The 19540-nt window shown below is 37.2% G+C and overlaps 1 protein-coding gene across 2 annotated transcripts in view; it reads right to left on the bottom strand.

Moving 5' to 3' along the window:
- Positions 1 to 6521: 6521 nt before the first annotated feature.
- STAM2 (signal transducing adaptor molecule 2) overlaps positions 6522 to 19540 on the bottom strand; it is a 35380-nt gene continuing 22361 nt past the window's right edge. The window contains exons 8-14 of one of the 2 annotated variants that reach the window (XM_079783056.1): positions 19380 to 19474; positions 16234 to 16316; positions 16004 to 16091; positions 14970 to 15024; positions 12249 to 12402; positions 9309 to 9478; positions 6522 to 7043 (exon numbers count right to left, since the gene is read on the bottom strand). In XM_079783056.1, coding sequence (XP_079639182.1) covers positions 6815 to 7043; positions 9309 to 9478; positions 12249 to 12402; positions 14970 to 15024; positions 16004 to 16091; positions 16234 to 16316; positions 19380 to 19474 — 874 coding nt within the window. In that variant the 3' untranslated portion in view covers positions 6522 to 6814. The remainder of the gene's footprint in view (positions 7044 to 9308; positions 9479 to 12248; positions 12403 to 14969; positions 15025 to 16003; positions 16092 to 16233; positions 16317 to 19379; positions 19475 to 19540) is intronic. The other variant, XM_079783057.1, reaches the window with a different exon arrangement.

Raw genomic sequence — 19540 nt, 5'->3', positions numbered from 1 at the left:
CATCTGTTTACATCAAGCTCTGGGCTCACCTGCGTGACAGAGCTAACTGTACTACAATGTACACATTACACAGATCCAGCCACTATTATGCTCTTCCTACAGGAGTATTCTCACATCTGACGGCATTTTCTACCTGGGTGAGCCCTTTGGGACCCCATTAATCTCAGTGTTTGTGGGAAAGGAAGTTGTCCCTGGAGATGTCCTGACAACCTTATCACACAGATTATTTCTAGGTAATAGTCCCTCCAGTACAGAGAGGAAAAGCACATGCTTGAGCAAGAGACCGAGCCTGGTTTAGAACCCCAGCTTTGCCACTTACTAGCGTGTGAAGATTCATCTCGTCGTCTGCCTCTCTTTCTAACAAGTGTTATGAGAATTCAATGACAATGTATATGAAAATGGTTTTCAATCAAGGCCAAGTGCAATGCCTACCATTACACAACTAGTGAGTGCATGGCGAAGCCACAAATACAGCTCAGGCTTGGAAACTCAAGTTCTTAGCATCCTCAGCATATAATAATGTTATTGAATGTGTTAATGAATGCTAATACATCTTTACTTTTTTCACGTTTCAAAATTGAAGAGACAGGAGCAGTTTGGAGCTTTTATTCCCATCTCCACTTGTAGGGCCTCTGTCTCTCTTAAGGAGGTTTCTAAAAGAAGGTCTCAGTTTTAACAATCAGGTCAGCTGCAAATGTATTAATTCTAGCCTTTACTGACTAAAAACGATGGTATGCTTATACCAGAGAATCTTAACAAGAGCTTATTTGACCCTGGCAGAGTGGCAGAGCAATTCGACTTTGAATTTACCACAGTGCAACACAGTGGGCAGGACTATCTCTGTGACCGATACTGTATAAAGGAACCCTCTACATTCGCTCCCAACCTTCTCCCCTGCCTTCTCTCCATACGTTTAGAGGCAGGAAAACAAAATACTCACTTGCCCAGACTCACTTGCCTCTTAAGTGAGTAGCCTTTTGACCCCGTTTTGACCAATGATACACAGATGAGCATCGCAGGGGCGTTCCCAGGAAAGAAATATGGTAAGATTATTTTTGGCTGGCATCTTAAGTTCCGCTTTTCTTTTTAGACAATGCACTTCTCACAATACTTGTCTGAAGTTACTTGGAGGGGGAAAATATGTGACAGCTAAAAACTGTCTCTACATTGACACCTAACACATCCGTTCACGGGATATCTGTTCACCATTGGGAGCTCTATCCTAACAAGATAGCACTGACACCCACCCCTTGAGGTGAGTGACAGAAGTGATGAGGTGAGGACAAGGCTGTCACCCCTTAGGACTGCCAACTATATAGCTATGGGGTTGATCTGTCGCAGCTGTACAACTTAGGTCCTCGAACTGACTACCCTTAGGGTGTGTTATAGCAGTGTCAAAGAGTGGCTGGTCAAAGAACAGTCTTAGTTGGGATAACTACCTCATGCAAAACAATGAAGTTGGAGTCCTACCTCACACCATGTACACGATTTAACTCAAAAATGGGTCACAGACCTAATAATAAGAGCTAAAACCATAAACATCTTAGAAGAAAATAGGAAAAATTTTTCATGACCCTGGATTTGGCAATGGACTCTTAGATAGATAGCAAAAGCATAAGCAACAAAAGAAAAAATAAACTGGATTTCATCAAAATTAAAAACTTCTGTGAATCAAAGAACATCATCAAGAAAGAGGACAACCTACAGAATGAGAGAAAATATCTGCAAATTGTGTATCTAGTAAGGGTCTAGTATACAAAATATATAAATAACAATTACAACCCAATAACAAAAAGATAACCCAATTAAAAAATAGGCAAAAGACTTAGATATTTCTCCAAACAAGTTATACAAATGGCCAACAAGCATGTGAAAAGATGCTCAACATCATTAGCTGTTAGGGAAATGCAAATTAAAACCACAATGAAGTACTTCAACATCTGCTAGGATGGCTATAATTTTTAAAAACAGGAAATAAACCATGGTGAGGATGTAGGGACACTGGAACATTCATCATTGCTAGTGGGAATGTAAAATTGTTCAGCTGTGTAAGTTTGGCAGTTCCTCAAAAAACTAAACATAGAATTACCATGTATCTCAAAGAACTGGAAATTGGTACTCAAATACAGGTACACACACATTCATAGCAGCACTATTCACAATAGGCAAAAGGTGGAAACAGCCCAAGGACCACCAACACATAAACAACATAGACCACAGTATATGTGGTATGTGAATCTCACATACAGTGGTCTATGTGGAGATGAACCTCACAAACATTATGCTAAGCAAAAAAAGACACAACATTCTAATTTTGGAACTAGAGGTGGGGGTTGTACAACATTGTGAATGTTCTAAATGCCACTGAATCATGTTCACTTTAAAATGACTAATTATATTATACCTTGGCCAGTGTGGCTCAGTTGGCTGGAGCATCGTCCTGTGCACCAAAAGGTTGCAGGTTCGATTCCTGATCAGGGCACATAACTAGGTTGCGGGTTCAATATCTAGTGGGCGCATGTATATGAGGCAACTGATCGATGTTTCTCTCACATGGATGTTTCTCTCCTTTCCTCTCTCTTTAAAAATCACTAAAACATATCCTCGGGTGAGGATAAATGAGTGAATGAATAAATGAATTAACAAATAAATAGGCTAATTATATGTATCACATCTCAATTTTTAAAAAATGATAGCTTGCTCCCTTGACCAAAGCGTAATCAGTAAAGGTCACTGATTTGCTATAAAGTTACTGGGGAGCCTTTATTTTACTCTTTAGGATATTAAATGGTGTAAAATAAGAACAAAACCAAACTCCATTCTTCAGTAGAATTTGTGGGGAATATTCATCCAGTTTTGTTTCTTCTGTTCCTCTGTTTGCCTTTGAACATCTCCCTTCAACACCCACTACTCAAGATGGGCAGAAGAGTAGACAATAAATGTATAAATTATTTGTTCAACCTCTGGCATAAAGAAATCAATTATTGAAATGCAGATGTGTTTAAAAAAATCAGTAAAATGGGATTATGGAATTAACTGGGAGTTTGGTTTCATTTATCCAGGCAATCCCATTCTAGTTTAGAAAACATAAAAACTGCTACTGGACTTGTCTCAGAAGTCTTGTGACCATTTTAACCAATCTTTAAGTTTGGAGTGCTTGGTACTCAATTTTGCTGTATACATTTATCTATGTTTATTAGTTTCCTAGGGATGCCCTAACAAAGTACTTCAAACTGTGGCTTAAACAACATACATTTCTTCCCTCTCAGTTCTAGAGGCAAGAAATTAGAAATGAAGGTGTCAGCAGGACCAAGTTCCCTCTAGGCTCTGGGGAAGGCTCCTTGCTTCCTCCAACTTCTAGTGGCTGCAGGCAGTCCTTGATTTCTGGCAGAGAAACTCCAATTTCTGCCTCCATCTTCACATACCTTGCTCGCTGTGCCTCTGTCTTCTCTTCTTATAAGGATATCAGTCATTGGATTTAGGATCTGCCTAAATGCAGGATGTCGCTTCAAAACCTTTAACTAATTATACTACAAAGACTTTTTCCAAATAAGGTCACATTCTGACATTCTGGGTTAACATGAATTTTGGGGGGACACTATTCATCCCATTATACTATGTCAGCAACATAATTTCTCTTTTTTGACACAGTAAGGCTTTTTAAAATGTCTAATTCAAATTTAGCTTGGTAATATTAGAATTAATTCTTCTGGGGAAACTTTAAAAAATAAATTTTTAATCTTGAAAAGAAAATAAATTTTTAAAAAATCAAACCCTTAGAACTGGGTCCTCCCTTTATTGGCTAAAACTGATGTAAGCAAATAAGGAAAATGTCTTTTGATAGAAACAAAGCATGACAGACTGGTACTCTATTCTTCATAATTTGTTACTTACAAAAATAACTTCAGCGTTGTCATCATAATAATTCAATAAATTCTCTCCTAGAAGTCAGGAGCCTTGACACATACCATTTTTACTATGAAAAACTTTTATAAAAGTCCCTAAGCCATAATTTTTTAAACATTTAAAATTAATTTTTTAACAATTTGGAAGGTGAAATTTTATAACCAAACATATAATCTTCAAAATGTACAGTGAAATCTATGTGGTCAAAAATCAACTACTTGAAATTGCATATGACAATGTATGTATCTTTCAAATCATAACTGATAATTATAACCATTTCAGATTCAGGTAATTTTATAAATAAATCACCAAGTTAAAAGACAATGTTGGTAGACTACATTTTCCACACTATAAGAACATATCCAGCCCTAGCCAGTTTGGCTCTGTAGATAGAATGTCAGCCCATGGACTCAAGGGCTGCAGTTTCGATTCCAGTCAAGGGCACGTATCTTGGTTGAAGGCTCAATCCTCCACCCAGGTCAGGGAACGTGGGGGGAGGCAACCAATCAATGTTTCTCTGTCTCTCCCTCTCCCTTCCACTCTCTCTAAAAATCAATGCAAAGAATATCCTCAGGTGAGGATTAACAACAAAAAACCATATCCCACTTCATATATTTTAACACCCAGGGGAAAGTTTTCTAGATTTATGAAAACTTTATTTTAATTTCAGAAATTCTTTCTGATGTACCAAGACTTCATGTGAAATAGCAGAAGTTATTTTTATTTTTTTATATCAAAACAGTAAGTATGAATCCAATGTAGAAATCTGATGTTAGACAGTTCCTTTGGCAGAAAACATTTAATTATAAACAGGTTTTAAAATAAATAAATCCCAAAGATCATAGAAAAGAAAAACAACAACCCTGTATTTCTCAACACTAAAAATATCTCAGTACATCAATTTAATAACATTTTCATACTATCAACAACCTGCAACACAAACTTCATTACAATATGGCAAAAATAAAATTATTTTAAGAGGGAGAAGGAACTTCTGAATGTATAAAATTTCACAGATAAGTGCCAATATACACTATTTATATACATGTTGCATGTTACATTATTCCAAAATTACTCAATTGGCTGATCTCGATTTAGTGGGTGTGCAATATTTATACTAGTTTAAGTTCTGCAGAATTAAGCTTTTACAATTCCAATGACAATTATACATAAAATATTTACACAAATATTAAAATAGCTGTTTATTAAATATTGTTTGGGAGAAAAAGATTTTCCATATATATGCAAACATTAACTATTATCAAGAGCAGCTTTGTAAATGTTTTTTTATGTTTTGCATTCTTTAAAGAATAGATTTGCTTCCAAAAGGTAAGGTGCCATTTTAGAATTTTTTATAAGTATATATTTGACATGGAAGAAAAAGAAACACTGGATGAAAAACAGAACATACTGCTTGTTTTTCCTTTAAATGTAGACCAAGTAGTATAGAGACCATGTTGTTCTAGGATACTGTTTCCTTAAAAAAGGAATGTACTTAGAATCAAATTTCTTTAAACAGTAAATGATAAAAATTTGAAGAGCACTATTTCATATGGATTCTTAGAAGAATGATTAAGGGCTTTCTTTAAAAAGTAATATAGAAATCTTGCTTCCATACAATTAACTTTTTAAAAACTAAACTTACGTCTATTGTTTTTCCCAGTCTAAATATCATATATCTGAAGGCATATGTATTTGCATTTTCTAATTTGTGCTATCTAAAAAATTGGTAGATGATGCAGTAGTGTGGGAATTTTTAGGAAAGAAAACAATCCCTATTGAGTCACTACCCAACTCCTACAGTAGAACCTGTTAGTACTATAAGCTCATTTAAAATGTAGATTTCAGAAAAACCGTCTTGATAGCTTCCCTATCAATCCACTGCCTGTTATTCCACAGGCTCAGAAAGAAAAGGCCCAATTTTTCGACAGCCTGGCACAGCAATGGTACTTGAATCACCTCTGTGAAGCAGCAATATATCAATAAAAACACACGTATCATCCATGCTTGGCATCCATCACATCCAACTATTAGGAATGTCTCATGGCTCAAATTCACGTCATGGTCAAGAGGAAATGCAGCATCTCTTCACACATCTTCATCCCAGAATGGCCAGTCATTTGAAAAGGTCGGTACAGTGGCAATTCTAAATTCCAGGGACCCTTGTAGGAAAAGAAATGTTCTCCAGGGAATGGAAATGTTTTCTGGGGCACTCCTTAGCCCACTACTGGCTGACTGGGGGACTAGCTAAATGCTTTATCACACATCTGCATTTACATGGTCTTCACTTTTAATAACAGAAAACATTTGGTTCCTTCCAAATTGCTCTTGCTACTGTAGACAATGATATGCTAATTATTACTCAACGTAATACTGAGAGCAAAACTGACAGTACTGCAAATACAACTGCAATTTAAGGTGCCAAAAGGAAATATGTTGGCAAGCTAAATGCTTGCACAATAAGATATTTGCCTTTAGAAATAATGGTGTGTGGCAAACTGAAAAAAAAAAAAAATGCAGACAAAATATATTTAAAGGTTTCGGTGCTCTCCCAATTAACATGACGTTTTAGGGATAAAGGATGGTTTCTTTATAAAACTTAAAACACTCCCATATCATGCTGTTTAGTGTCATAAGGCTATTTATTGGGTGTCCAGATTTGTGTAAAGAAATTTGAAATTAAGACAAAAACTGGAAGCTGCCTCTGTTCAAAAGTTTGACTTCAAACAAACTGGACTGAAAAAAAACCTTTTATGGCCTAGTAGAGTAAGATAAGTTTTTGTGCTTTATTTATTCATGGTCCATCCTCAGAAAAAACATTTTTTTTCCTCTTAATATTATCAGATTAAAGTCATAATGGTCGAATAATACACATAGAAAGGCTTTCAAGAAAAGGCCTGGCTCGTTTCTAAAGGAGAGGCTGCTGGTGGTAATTTGCTTGCTGCTGGGCCACTGCGTGCGCTGGAACTGCCACGGGGAAGCCTGCCAGCTGTGGCAGACTGGCCGCAGTGCTCTGGTAAGATGACAGGTCCACGGACATCCCCATCTGCTGCGTGTACGCAGCCGTGCCAGCAGCTGATGGAAGGGCAGAGTTCTGGTTCATGTAAGGAGGATTGGAAACAGGGTCTTGTCCAGGGCTACAAACAAGATTTTAAAAAGAAAACCGTTTACTTTGCAGTCTAGGTTATGGCCAGAAATCAATCATCCTGAGAAAATAAAAAATGCCTTTCCTATCTTTTCAAGTTTATTACCTCTGCTATTCCAATTATGAATACTCACTCTACCTATCCAACACTGTTAACCCTTTGTTCGCCATAAGAAACAAGTGGCGGGCCTTCCGCACATGCCACGCACGTCTATAGCCGCAAACCTCACATATCAACTCTGGTCGCCCAATTTTAAAATCAGACCTGTTAGTGACATCTCTGGGTCTGTAAAGAAAATTATGGTAACTTAAATTCGTAAATATTCCAGCACATATGGAAGAAATTCCAATATCAACATACAGGGCTGCCACTCAGACATGCGAGAGATAAACACTGCGACACTTGAGATTTGTTTGTGTTTTCATGAATTTCACGCCTAAAATGGTAAACATGGTGTGCATTCTTCATTATTTTTTTTACAGATTTCGTCTTTGGAGCATCAACAAAATTTAGTGTTTTCGAGGCTTTTCGTGTCGGCCCTTGCTTTTGTTGATATTTCCGTAGAATTGAAAAGTGTCATTATTTTATTATTGAATTTATCGTTGTAATATATTATATTGTGCAAATAAAATTCAATCCCCATAAATGGCATCAGATGAAGAAATAATTGAACTAAGCACCTTGCAAGAAGGAGACGACATCCTTTATTCAACTCCAGAGTCAGATGATTTTTTTAATGAAATTCAAAATATCATGGTGTGTGGGGATGGTTTCCGTTTTGGACGCGTGGCAGTTAACTGGTTAATGTAATTTTTATATTTGGTAAGAAGAAAGTACTCAAAAAGTAAAAAATATAAGGTAACAAGGCCCATTCTTTTGGGGAGCTACAGACTGTTTCTGACAGCGGAATCCCTGGCAGCTTCAATGAGAACAAACCCCCCGCTCAAGTACACCTTCAGCCCATGTTCTTTCTCCCTTCCTCATCTCTTTATCCAGCACGAAGGAGCCCACCCGTTTTCCTCACATTCTTTCCTCTTTCCTTCGGTAGGGCACTTTCAAAGCTGTCCCGATTCTCAGCCTTATCTAAATCCCTACATAAAATTAATGAAGGCAGAGAGAATGGTGTACTCTACATAGGACCCTGCATCTACCTGCAAGATAGTCCTGACCTATAGTTTATTAACACTATTAAAAGAAAACTAAGTTGAAAAACGACACCAAATTACAGGACTTCTATTTGTTCCTGTAACTACATACATTTATCTTAAAAGATATGTAATTTTAAATTACACCAAATACACTGCTCACAGTATAGGAGGATTAATGTTTACACTACCTGTTTCTTCTCTGTAATTCTTAGTGTTACCCAAGATAACAAAATTTTTCATTTTAATTGAATACCAATATGAACAAGTTCATTTAATTTCCAGATAGCTAAAATGTATACTTATGGAATTTAAGAGAAGGGAGAGACCTCATAGATTATCTACACATGACTATATGGAGTGCACATTCTGTGTGGCTAAGCAAAGTTAATAGAAGGCAAGATTTAAATATGATTTTCAGAATAGAAGTGTTATCATAAAACATTAGACCACAAATTCCCCAACTCAAACACTTCTTTTTTTTAAAAAAAAAAATGTATTTTATTGATTTTTTACAGAGAGGAAGGGAGAGGGATAGAGAGTTAGAAACATCGATGAGAGAGAAACATCGATCAGCTGCCCCCTGCACACCCCCTACTGGGGATGTGTCCGCAACCAAGGTACATGCCCTTGACCGGAATCGATAACCTGGGACCCTTCAGTCTGCAGGCCGACGCTCTATCCACTGAGGCAAACCGGTCAGGTCTCAAACACACTTCTTTAAGAGTCAAAATAACAGTTTTCTGATTTTAGGTGTGCATACCGATTAATATGTCTGGGACTACTTTGCTAGTCTGATTACAGCACCATGCTATGGTATATATATGCTAAAGTATATCATGGGCTTGGTCCCTGTGGGGACAATTAGCTTTATTTTGTTCCAGGACCCAGACTATAAGCCATGGGCAACCATCTCAGTGTGGGTAACAAAGCTAAGAGCAGCATCATTCTGACTTCATGAAATTATGATTGGGTAGTTCTATAACTTTACCTCAACAGTAAAAGATGGCACTATTATTACAAAGAGAAGGGTCTACTTATTCTCCTTCTGAAAGTTTGTGAAAATTTAATGTACCTAATTATAAAATTAACACAGCTCCCAGAAACTTACCTCAGATACGGAGCTTGAGCCGACGGTGTTGTCACTGAAGAATTCACATTTGGAGGCAGAGATCTCAGTGGACCAATCTGATCTGGTCCTAGGCTGTAGTTTTGGGCAACAGTAACTTGGTGCATGCTTTGACCCATATAATTTCCACCATGTGATTGAATTGGGTAGGTCTATTAACAAAGAGAAAAATTGGCTCACTGAACTCCCAAACAACTACCTAACAATATATTTAAAGACTTACATGAAATAAAATGTTATTGGTTTTACCAATCCACTCACCCTAGTATAGAAAGTGGAGAGCTTTCAAACCACAGTGCCAATCTATGGGAATTTATTATTTTCTTGGTTGTTCTTTTATTATGCAGGGTGTTGAAAGGAAAGGAGGTGGTGTATTTTTAAGTAGCAAATTGGAATCCATACAGGTTGCCTATTACTTCGTAACGTGTCTTGCTGTAGAGCCACAGAAAACTAAATACTCCCATGAAGGACAACCGCCAGAAAGATGACCTCCTTCACCTACATCCCAGGATGACTTAATTCAACTCCTTCCTAAGAATGACACTTAGGAGGATGTATTGAAGAAGGAGACTATGTTGAAGAATAACGGCATCAGGGCAGAGTCCTCCCTGGCAATATGCCCTTTACTTCCTGCCTCTAAGACAGGACAAAAGTAAAGAGTAATTTTGTGGATAAAGGAGATGTATATTTAGGAAATAGCAACATGGTCTGAGTCTCTGGTTATTTATATGTAACCTACTTAATTTTCAGAGTAACATCTTAAGGATAGGATCTACCATCTGTCTATTAAATACAGAATTCAAAACAATGTACATGTTTAACAAATATAATATAGCAACTATCATCACTCCAGTTTTAAACTAAGCTGTTTTTAAGCAAAAACCATTGACATGAAAATTTAGAATGCTAGAAATGCCAAATCAATACATTAAGTGCAATCCTTCACTTCCTTGGCAGACTTGTAACAACTCACTGACAAGAGACTGAGACTGCGAATGGACCTCTTCTGCAGTTAGTGTTTCTCACCAGAACTAATGGTGTGTCAAACCAAGTTTTCCTAGTACGAACCCTTTTCTTCAAGTTAGAATAGGAACTTTGAATATTTCAAGTGCTGTTATGAATGTATAGTGTAGACACAAGTCAAGAAAGTGATAGAAATCTAACTTTTTAAGTAATTGAGTTGTGCGTAGCAAAGTACAGGTTGTAAATCGTATGCAACTAAACACAAAACCTGACATAAGAATGACAACCCTTTCCAGACATACAAAGAAACAAATAATGATATAATATAATTCTTCTAATATAATGTAAATGGTAGACATTTCTATTTTGTTCCATTTTCACAGCAGCAGCAAATAGCTCTGAAAACAGAAGCAATATTGAATACACTCCAGATGTCTTCTGCACCCAGAAATCCTTTCTACTTTCATTGTAATGACTCTTTCATCATTTTCAAAAGTTCAGGGCATAGCATATTTGATAAATGCATCTTGTTTGATGTGACAGTTACCATAGTAACTATTCTTTTTCTACTTAACAATTACGTTATCTCAAGTCATCTAGATTATGCACCCACATTCTCTTCTCTTTTTGGTCTCTCCTTTACACCCTCCTTTACATACCCGTTTTCATAAATTAACATGAATTTTGGTCATCAGAGCTCATTCTGAATTCAATCGCTAACTGGCTGAAATTTTAAAAAGGCTTCAGAATACTGGAAACTGATAAATAAGTATTCACTTCAGCTGGGAAGCATATGTAAGGTGTGAAGTCCTAGGAAAAGAAGCTGTTCATGTATAGCTTATTGAACCTGCATCAATAAGCCTGCATCATATACTCATGATACATGAAATTTTACTAATTTAAGTCATGCATCTAAGAAAACATAAAACATGATCTGAGAACAAAAGTAGTTCATTAAGTTCTTAAATAATCACAAAAGTCAAAGAAATCTTGACAGGAATGTTAAATCCTGCTTGTTGAGCAATAGGAACAGCATCAGTACCTCATGTGGAAGACTTCTGATATGACATACAGTGTCCTAAAATCAAAGGATTTATACTCTATACTTACAAAAAGGACTTATATATACTTTAAAGATTTATGCTTTATATTTACAAAGCATAAGAAGAACCAAAAGTCATTTCATATATTTAGTAGTCTCTTTTTGTTAAAGGAGAACTAAAATATATTTGTGAAATACCAGTATCTACTTTGTCCTGGTGAGCACTAATTATTTAGCCAATATTTTTTTACTATTAAAAATTAGTTTTATAATTTTACTAGAGGCCCAGTGCATGATTAAATCATGCACGTGTAGGGTCCCCTACACACTTTCGCTTTCGATCACGGGGGAGCTGGGTGCCTGTCCGCTGGTGCACCAGGCCTTTCAGAAGCCTCCGGCATGGCGGAGGCTTCTGAAAGGCCTGGTGCCGGAGCGGACAGGCACCCAGCTCCCACGCTTTCACTTTCGATCGCGAGGGAGCTGGGTGCCTGTCCACTGGTGCACCAAGCCTTTCAGAAGCCTCCGGCGCGGCAGAGGCTTCTGAAAGGCCTGGTGCCTGAGCAGACAGGCACCCAGCTCCCCCGCTTTTGATGGTCCGCGGCGGGACGTGAGCTCGCTGCCCCAGAGGCCCCTTCTGTGCCGCAGCACAGCCATGGCGCAGACGCTGAGCTTGCACCGCTGCTGGCGACGCGAGCTCAGCGTCCCGCCGGCCCAATCGGCCACCCCAGCCACCCCGAGTCCCGCCCACCCCCCGCGCCTCCTGGCCAATCGTGGGCATAGCGAAGGTACGGTCAATTTGCAAATTTGTCTATTATTAGGTAGGATTCATGAACCATAGAAAATGTAATACCATGCTTTAAAACTTCTTTTAAACTATTTTTTTAATTTAAAAAAATATTCTAAAATAACATGCTCACCTGCATTGGAACCCCAGCTGATGAAGGTGGGTAATGTGCTGGAGGATGGAGCTTTGAATAAACTGAATACATTGGTGCTTCATTCACCAATTTGTTATAGAGTTCCAGAGCTTCTAAAACTTTTACATTCAACTCAGACAATTCTGAATGCTTCCTGATATAGAAGAAAAGCACATTAATACTCCTCATAGTTTTTAAGCATGTATTTAGCTACACAAATTATTTTTTAAATGGAGCACATTTTCTTTTTATATATATATTTTTATTGATTTCGGAGAGAAAGGGAGCGGGAGCGATAGAAACATCAATGATGAGAGAGAATCATCGATCAACTGCCCCCTACGCACCCCCCCCCCCAACACACACACACACACTGGGGATCGAGCCCCCAGTCCCGGCATGTACCCTGACCAGGAATCAAACCGTGACCTCCTGGTTCATAGGCTGATGCTCCAACACTGAGCCACACCAGTTAGGCAAATTTAGCACATTTTCTATTCATATTTTAAATAGTTCTTTATATACAGGGTGGGGCAAAAGTAGGTTTATAGTTATGAGTATGCAAAACACAGAACTTATATTATTATTTTCCATACGAGAAACTGTAAACCTACTTTTGCCCAATCTTGTACAATGAAAGAATATTCACAAAGGGAAAACAGGAGAAGGAATTATTTAATTCTTATAATAACTAGCTAATGTGACTTCATAAAACTAGTCCTTTCCATACCTCACAAAATGCAATCAAATCATAATTTTGGTGCTAGGAGAATTTTGTTCCAATATGTTATAGATTTCTGTTGGAAACTCAATTACAAAAAAGAAAATTTTCTCAATTTTGGAAGAGTGCAGGCTTTAATTAAAAATCTTAGTAGAGCCCTAACCCGTTTAGCTCAGTGGATAGAGCGTCGGCCTGTGGACTGAAAGGTCCCAGGTTCGATTCCAGTCAAGGGCATGTACCTTGGTTGCGGGCACATCCCCAGTAGGAGGTGTGCAGGAGGCAGCTAATTGATGTTTCTCTCTCACTGATGTTTCTAACTCTCTATCCTTCTCCCTTCCTCTCTGTAAAAAATCAATAAAATATACTTAAAAAAAGAAATCTTAGTAGAACTAAGAACTCAGGCAAGGCCCAGAGTCTGCTATGAAATACAATATGACTGAAATAAAAACACAGTCACAAACAAAATCATGCATATTTCCATTTACTTATATTCATGAAAGGATCAACTGAAAAAAATTTTAACAATTATCCCTGAAAATGAAAATGATGTTATATAAACTAGTCTCTACTGCTCTTATTTGTTGATTTCTTTTGAGAAAGTGAGTGAAAAGAGATACCTTATTATGTAAAAACAAATCCAAATAAAAGAATGTATTTTCAATTTACCCAAGGAACTCCAGAGAAAATCCTTCTGACTTGGTAACCTTCTGTCTGTTCCACTGGGAGGAATAAAGAACTCCCTTTGCAACTGACAAGTTCATAGAAGTTAAATGGTCACTTTTTCAGGCATCCAACAAGCCTGTTTATTAAATGTAGCTCTTTTTTATATATACGCAAGAGGCCTAAGAGATAAGAGGCAGAGGGCTATCAAACAAATGACCTGGCCTGAGACCTACCAAGACTTGTCACCTTTCCTCTATGAGAATGTTATATCTGAAACAAACAAAATATGCTGTTTCCTCTCTTGTATGTGTGACAGTATGAGGTAGGTCATACTTTCAGAAGTATCAGTTGTAAACCACACAGGAAGCTTCAGGAATTAGTGTCCATGCTAACAAAAGTATGGCTAAGAATCAACCACAGGCTTCTTTTCCAGTTTGATCATTCATTGACCATTAACATCCCTGCACCGAAACCAAAGTAGCAGATGTTTAAATAGTTAGTGCTTTCCTCAAAATAAGAACAAAATGTGATGAGACTACCACCATCATTCCATTAAGTGCAACAGGGATGTATTTTTCATTTCTGTAGAAAATACAAAGAATATATTACAAAAGCCCAATGGAACAAAGACTATAATCTCCAGTGACTAGAAAAACTTGCTGCTACTACCCTTCTCTGGTGAAGGCAGTAAGTAAAGTAGTCCCTGTTCTTCTTGTGCTGCTTTATATAGCAGTTCAATAAACAGAATCTAAAAAGGGATGACTATGAAATACTAACGCCTTGTTATCCTTGTCTTCCCTTCACTATTCTCCCTCAGATAGAAAGCTCTGAGGAATAGAAGGGGCTAAAAATAAATAAAAAGATCAATACCCTGATAGCCTATCTTTCAGTGCTGCTACTATTTCTAAGGGTAAGACTAGGTGGGAAAATGAACTTAAAAGCACAACAGAAATACAAGGAAGCAAAATAAGAGAAGGTATGTTCATTGGATTTATAAGCTTCACAAAAAAAAGGAAAATTTCATTTGAAAGTTTTACAAATACTAATTCTCATCACATAACAAGACAATGATTGGCTAAGATCCCTGTTCTGATTTTGTACTCTATACAAATTTATTCTTCATTATTTATTATCCTGCAATTCCAGCCCAAGGAAGAAAATGAAGACTGGCACCATAAGAGCAAGAGTCCATGCTTCTACAGATACTCTATTGCCATGAAAAAAAAAATTTTTTTTTACCAAAATAAAAAGTAGCACTTTGCTACTAGTTGGTAAGAGTCTGAGAAACTGAGAAGTAATTTCAATAGATTGACCAGATTGACCATAAAGAATCTCACCTATCAATCTCTTCAAGTTTTTCATCTATCATTGGACCCATCTGTTGGCAGATACCTATAAATATAAACATATTTTAAAATCTTTAAACTTAAACCAGTGTAAGTAAATTTAAACAATATTTAACAACAGAGCACCACTATGCAACACCATGCATAATACAGAGAGAATGCTAGAGAAAGGACTATATAAGACCTAATTTTAATACTATTCAGCACCAATACTAATATGTGACCAAAGGCAAAGTAAAAAAAACAAACAGAAATTCCACTGTGTTCGCTAAAAGTACTAAGTTTTACAGTCTGTGAAATTTAGAGTTATTGCAAAATCTTAAAAATACCTAGGAAACTATCATTAGCTAAGTAAAATAAACTCGAGTTAGTGTGTAAAATATGTAATTATGAACATTTTTCATTTATTTAAGCCATTTCAAAATTAAACACGTGTATTTCCAAATGAAACACTGATATAATGGCTACAATATCCATAGTCATAACTAGACTTTCTTCTATTGAAAGATTTAAGATTTATCCATTTACCACAGATTTTTCTCCCAAAGAATTTTTTAAAAAGGCATAAAAACATTTGTTTTAATTGTTTCAATTCCTTGAGGACTATAAAGACATCAGTATGCATCAAATGACTATATTACAAAGTTAACACAGATCATGTATAATTTTGAACTTTGAAATTATAGAAGAGAATAAAAACAGGAATAAGAATTTCTAATATTTTGACTCAATTAAATTATTAATAGGCTGTTATTTCTTATTCTGTCCTTTTTTAGACTGCAAATCTCTTCAGCCAATTTCATTAAGTGGGCTTACAGAAATACAAAGACTTTCTTCTGGAAGAGGATAGGCAGGTTTATAACAACAATCTCCACGTAATATGTTTACTGTATAACTATACTATTCTGTTTCTGCCACAGATTTCTAATCCCTACAAGCAAACACAAGGCAGAAGAAACTTAAGATGTTATAAACCACAAAAACATTAAAGGACAGTAAAGTAATCCCTAATATTCACTAAGTACCTTCTAAGTCCAAGAGGTCCTGGGAGTCTGGTTTGGAATCAGTTGGATCTATACTCTGGAGTACCTGCAGTGCTCTATCCATCTTATCCTAAAAAATAATAGGATACTTTAAAAACTCACTAGAGTTTTCATTTCAATGAACATAGAAATTACTCTTTCCAAGCATTTTCAAGAACAGTGTATTTTAAAAGTCTTGATAATGTAACTATTAAACAAAAGAAGGGCTCTACCTCATCTATATAAACAGGCTCAGGCTCTGATATCTTAATTTCTTCCTCTTCATCATCAATTACATTCAATTTGTCCACAGCTGCTATGAAAACAAAGTAAACTTTAAGTTCCTCAACATTTACTATGGTATTTTAGTCATTCGTTTCTAAGCAGTCTGTAATTATCAATAAGAAAAAACGGAAACCCTTTAAATAGTACAGTCATTGCATTTCATACATTATTACATATGTTCAAGTACTGATGCCACAAATATTTAGCTCTTACTATGTGCCAGGCATTGGAAATACACCAGTGAGTGAAACAGACAAGAATACCTGCCCTGATGGCACTTCATTCTAGTGGAACAAGCAAACAATATTAATGGGAACGGTCATGACAAGCATTTTCAGGAAAATGAGTATTACCACTAGAGTGAATAAATTTAGAAGAGTAGGGTATTCATTTCCGGAAGGCTGATCAAAAACTGAATCATTTTTCCCCATTAGAAATAATGTAAAATGAATTAATCCATTCCAGACCCCTAAATGATTCCATTTTAACCTTCCTTATATATAGTACACGTCTAATGTACTGTTTAATCTATAAACACTTTAAAAATAAAAAGGACATGAAATGTAAATGAAAATTTAACAAACAGGAAGTGAAATGTACAGTAATAAAAGTTTAATAATAAGAAGCAATAAAAGCAAAAAGAGACGAAAATATTCACAGCACAATTTTCTGAGATAGTAACAACATGAGGTTTAGCAATAAACTGACTCATACTTGCTCATTCTCTTCTTTGTCGCCTGAGAGACACCTGACTAATCATACAGGTATCATGAGCATGAAAGGGTTGTCAGGTTGAGAAGTAAATTGTTCAAGATGGGAGACATTCAAGAATTGAGGTTTGACTATATCATCTAGTTAGCTAATTTCAGTTAAATCTATGAGCTCTTTCTACATTTTTCCCTTGCTATAAAAAAAGTATTTCCTATATAAACGAAAATAGACTTGATGGCAACGTAACTTGGATAATAGTTAAAGCAACACAAAACAAAACAAAAAATACCTCTCATATAGAGAAGGTTGAAAAATATTCTACACTAATAAAAGAGTAACATGCAAATTGACCATACCTTCACAATGCCCACCAGCCAATCAGGAGTGAGTATGCAAATTAACCCAACAAAGATGGCAGGTTAATTTGCATACGCAGGCACCGAGTGGCTGGGGGTGGGGCGGGACACTTGTGTTGTTGCCACGGTGATGACACAGGCGTTCCATACCACCCCAGCTGCTCCGGGCCTCTGGGTAGCGTGGGAAGGCAGAAAGGCAGCTACGGGCCGGAGTGAAAAGGCGGCTCCAGCCGGAGTAAAGGCGGTGCTGGCAGCCAGGGGAAGGAAGGCCCATTCTTGCACGAATCTTCATGCATCGGGCCTCTAGTTTATACATATACCCTCAAATTATTTAAATATTAATTGAGTATTGCTATAATATACTATCTATATAAAAGCCCAGCGACCATTATGGTGGAACGACCAGAACAACTGGTCGCTATGATGCGCACTGACCACCAGGGCTTACACATTGAGTGAGGCAGACACTCAATGCAGGAGCTGCCCCCTGGTGGTCAGTGCGCTCCCACAGCGGGAGCGCTGCTCAGCCAGAAGCCAGGTTCACACTGGCAAGCACAGCGGCAGTGGTGGGAGCCTCTCCCGCCTCCAAGGCAGCGCTAGGAGCAGCGAGCCAGGTGGTAAGGAGCGAGCAGGCGGGCGGTAAGGAGCGAGCAGACAGGCGGTTAGGAGTGAGCAGGAAGGCAGTAAGAAGCAAGCAGGCGGGTGGTTAGGAGCAAAGAGTCCCAGATTGAGAGAGGGCACAGGCCTGGCTGAGAGACACCCCTCCCCACCGTGTACGAATTTCGTGCACCAGGCCTCTAGTAAAAATATAATGAAAACCCAGAATATTTTTTACTTTTAAAACTGCATCTCAATCCAGCCTATGCCAAGGAGAAATTGCTGTATCGGATCCCGTGAGCATGATTCTAAAATGGTACCTCCAATTTTCATATCAATTTACAGTCAGACCAGAGGTATAAAAAGTATAAATAGTGGCAATGTACTTGGTATTCAAATGAGTATGCATCTCCCTCAACTTCATTTTAACTAAATGCTATACTCCACCATACAGCAGCAATTTTCAACCAGTGTGCCACAAGAATTTTAGTAGTTTGTGTGCCACAAGATGCAAAAGGTTGAAAATTGCTGTTATATACAATGCACAGAGCTTTCAATTTAAGTGCTCTAGAATTGGTAAGGATTAGCACCAACACATCCTGTAATGAATCAGTATAAGGACAGACTGGCTGACTTTAGAATCCCAGCTCTATCACCTACTAGCCACATAAGCCTTCAGCCTCAGTTTCCTTATCTGTAAAATGGGTTAACAAAATTACCCATCTCACAGACTTGTGAGGATTAAATAAAATAGTGTAAGCAAAGGACTTAACAAAATGCCTGATACATGATTGCTCAAACACCCCTGAGCTCTTTTATTTCTGATCACCACCATCATTGGTATTATTATTAGCTGTTCTTTACACTCAGCTCCCCTCACCTCCTTGCCTGCATCACAAATGGAAGCTTACTCTGCAAGGTTGACAGTAGCTGAAGGAAACCTACTATCTTGATAACATTATTATTGTCCGGAGTGTCCTGGAACAAAATCAAGGTGAGGAGAAGCCTCTTCTAACCCCTGTAACCACAGTTGGCACTTGTCAACCGACCCCTAGCCCCACTGCCCCTCCTTCAATACTGTGGTTCAATGATGAATAAAACCAGTATCCTTTGAACTGACACAAACTGCCTTTTAAATCTAAATAAGTTGATTTAAATATTTACTTGGTCACAAATTATTTTAGGCCTTATATGTCACTACGTATGTTAACTCTCAAAAGATTTAAAACACCATGATAAAGAAATAATCCTTGGAATTGACGTGGATAAGTTAACCCCTTAAAAAGGGTAAGAAGTAGATTAAATTGTATTGCCCATAAATGTTTTAAAACAAGAGTTAAATGCCAATTTACTTTATATTCAAAATTGAAGCATAAAATTCAAATGAAAAAAACTTGAATCAATTTAACCTTCCCCAAGATTTAACTTACCTGCCTCCGACTCCATGTTTAAATTAGTTGTTACAAAATTAGATGGGAAGAGTCCTATTCCTCTATGATTTTCTCCTTTCCACCAGTTGGCATCACTAAAAATACAGTACAAAAATGTCATTTGTTCCTATACATTTCAGTGCATTTGTGTCAAGATGAAT

This window comes from Cnephaeus nilssonii (genome assembly GCF_951640355.1).
Source record: "Cnephaeus nilssonii genome assembly, chromosome: 10".
Taxonomy (NCBI): Eukaryota; Metazoa; Chordata; class Mammalia; order Chiroptera; family Vespertilionidae; genus Cnephaeus; species Cnephaeus nilssonii.
Note: the sequence above shows the minus strand (reverse complement) of the source record. Positions and strands in the feature narration are given on the sequence as shown.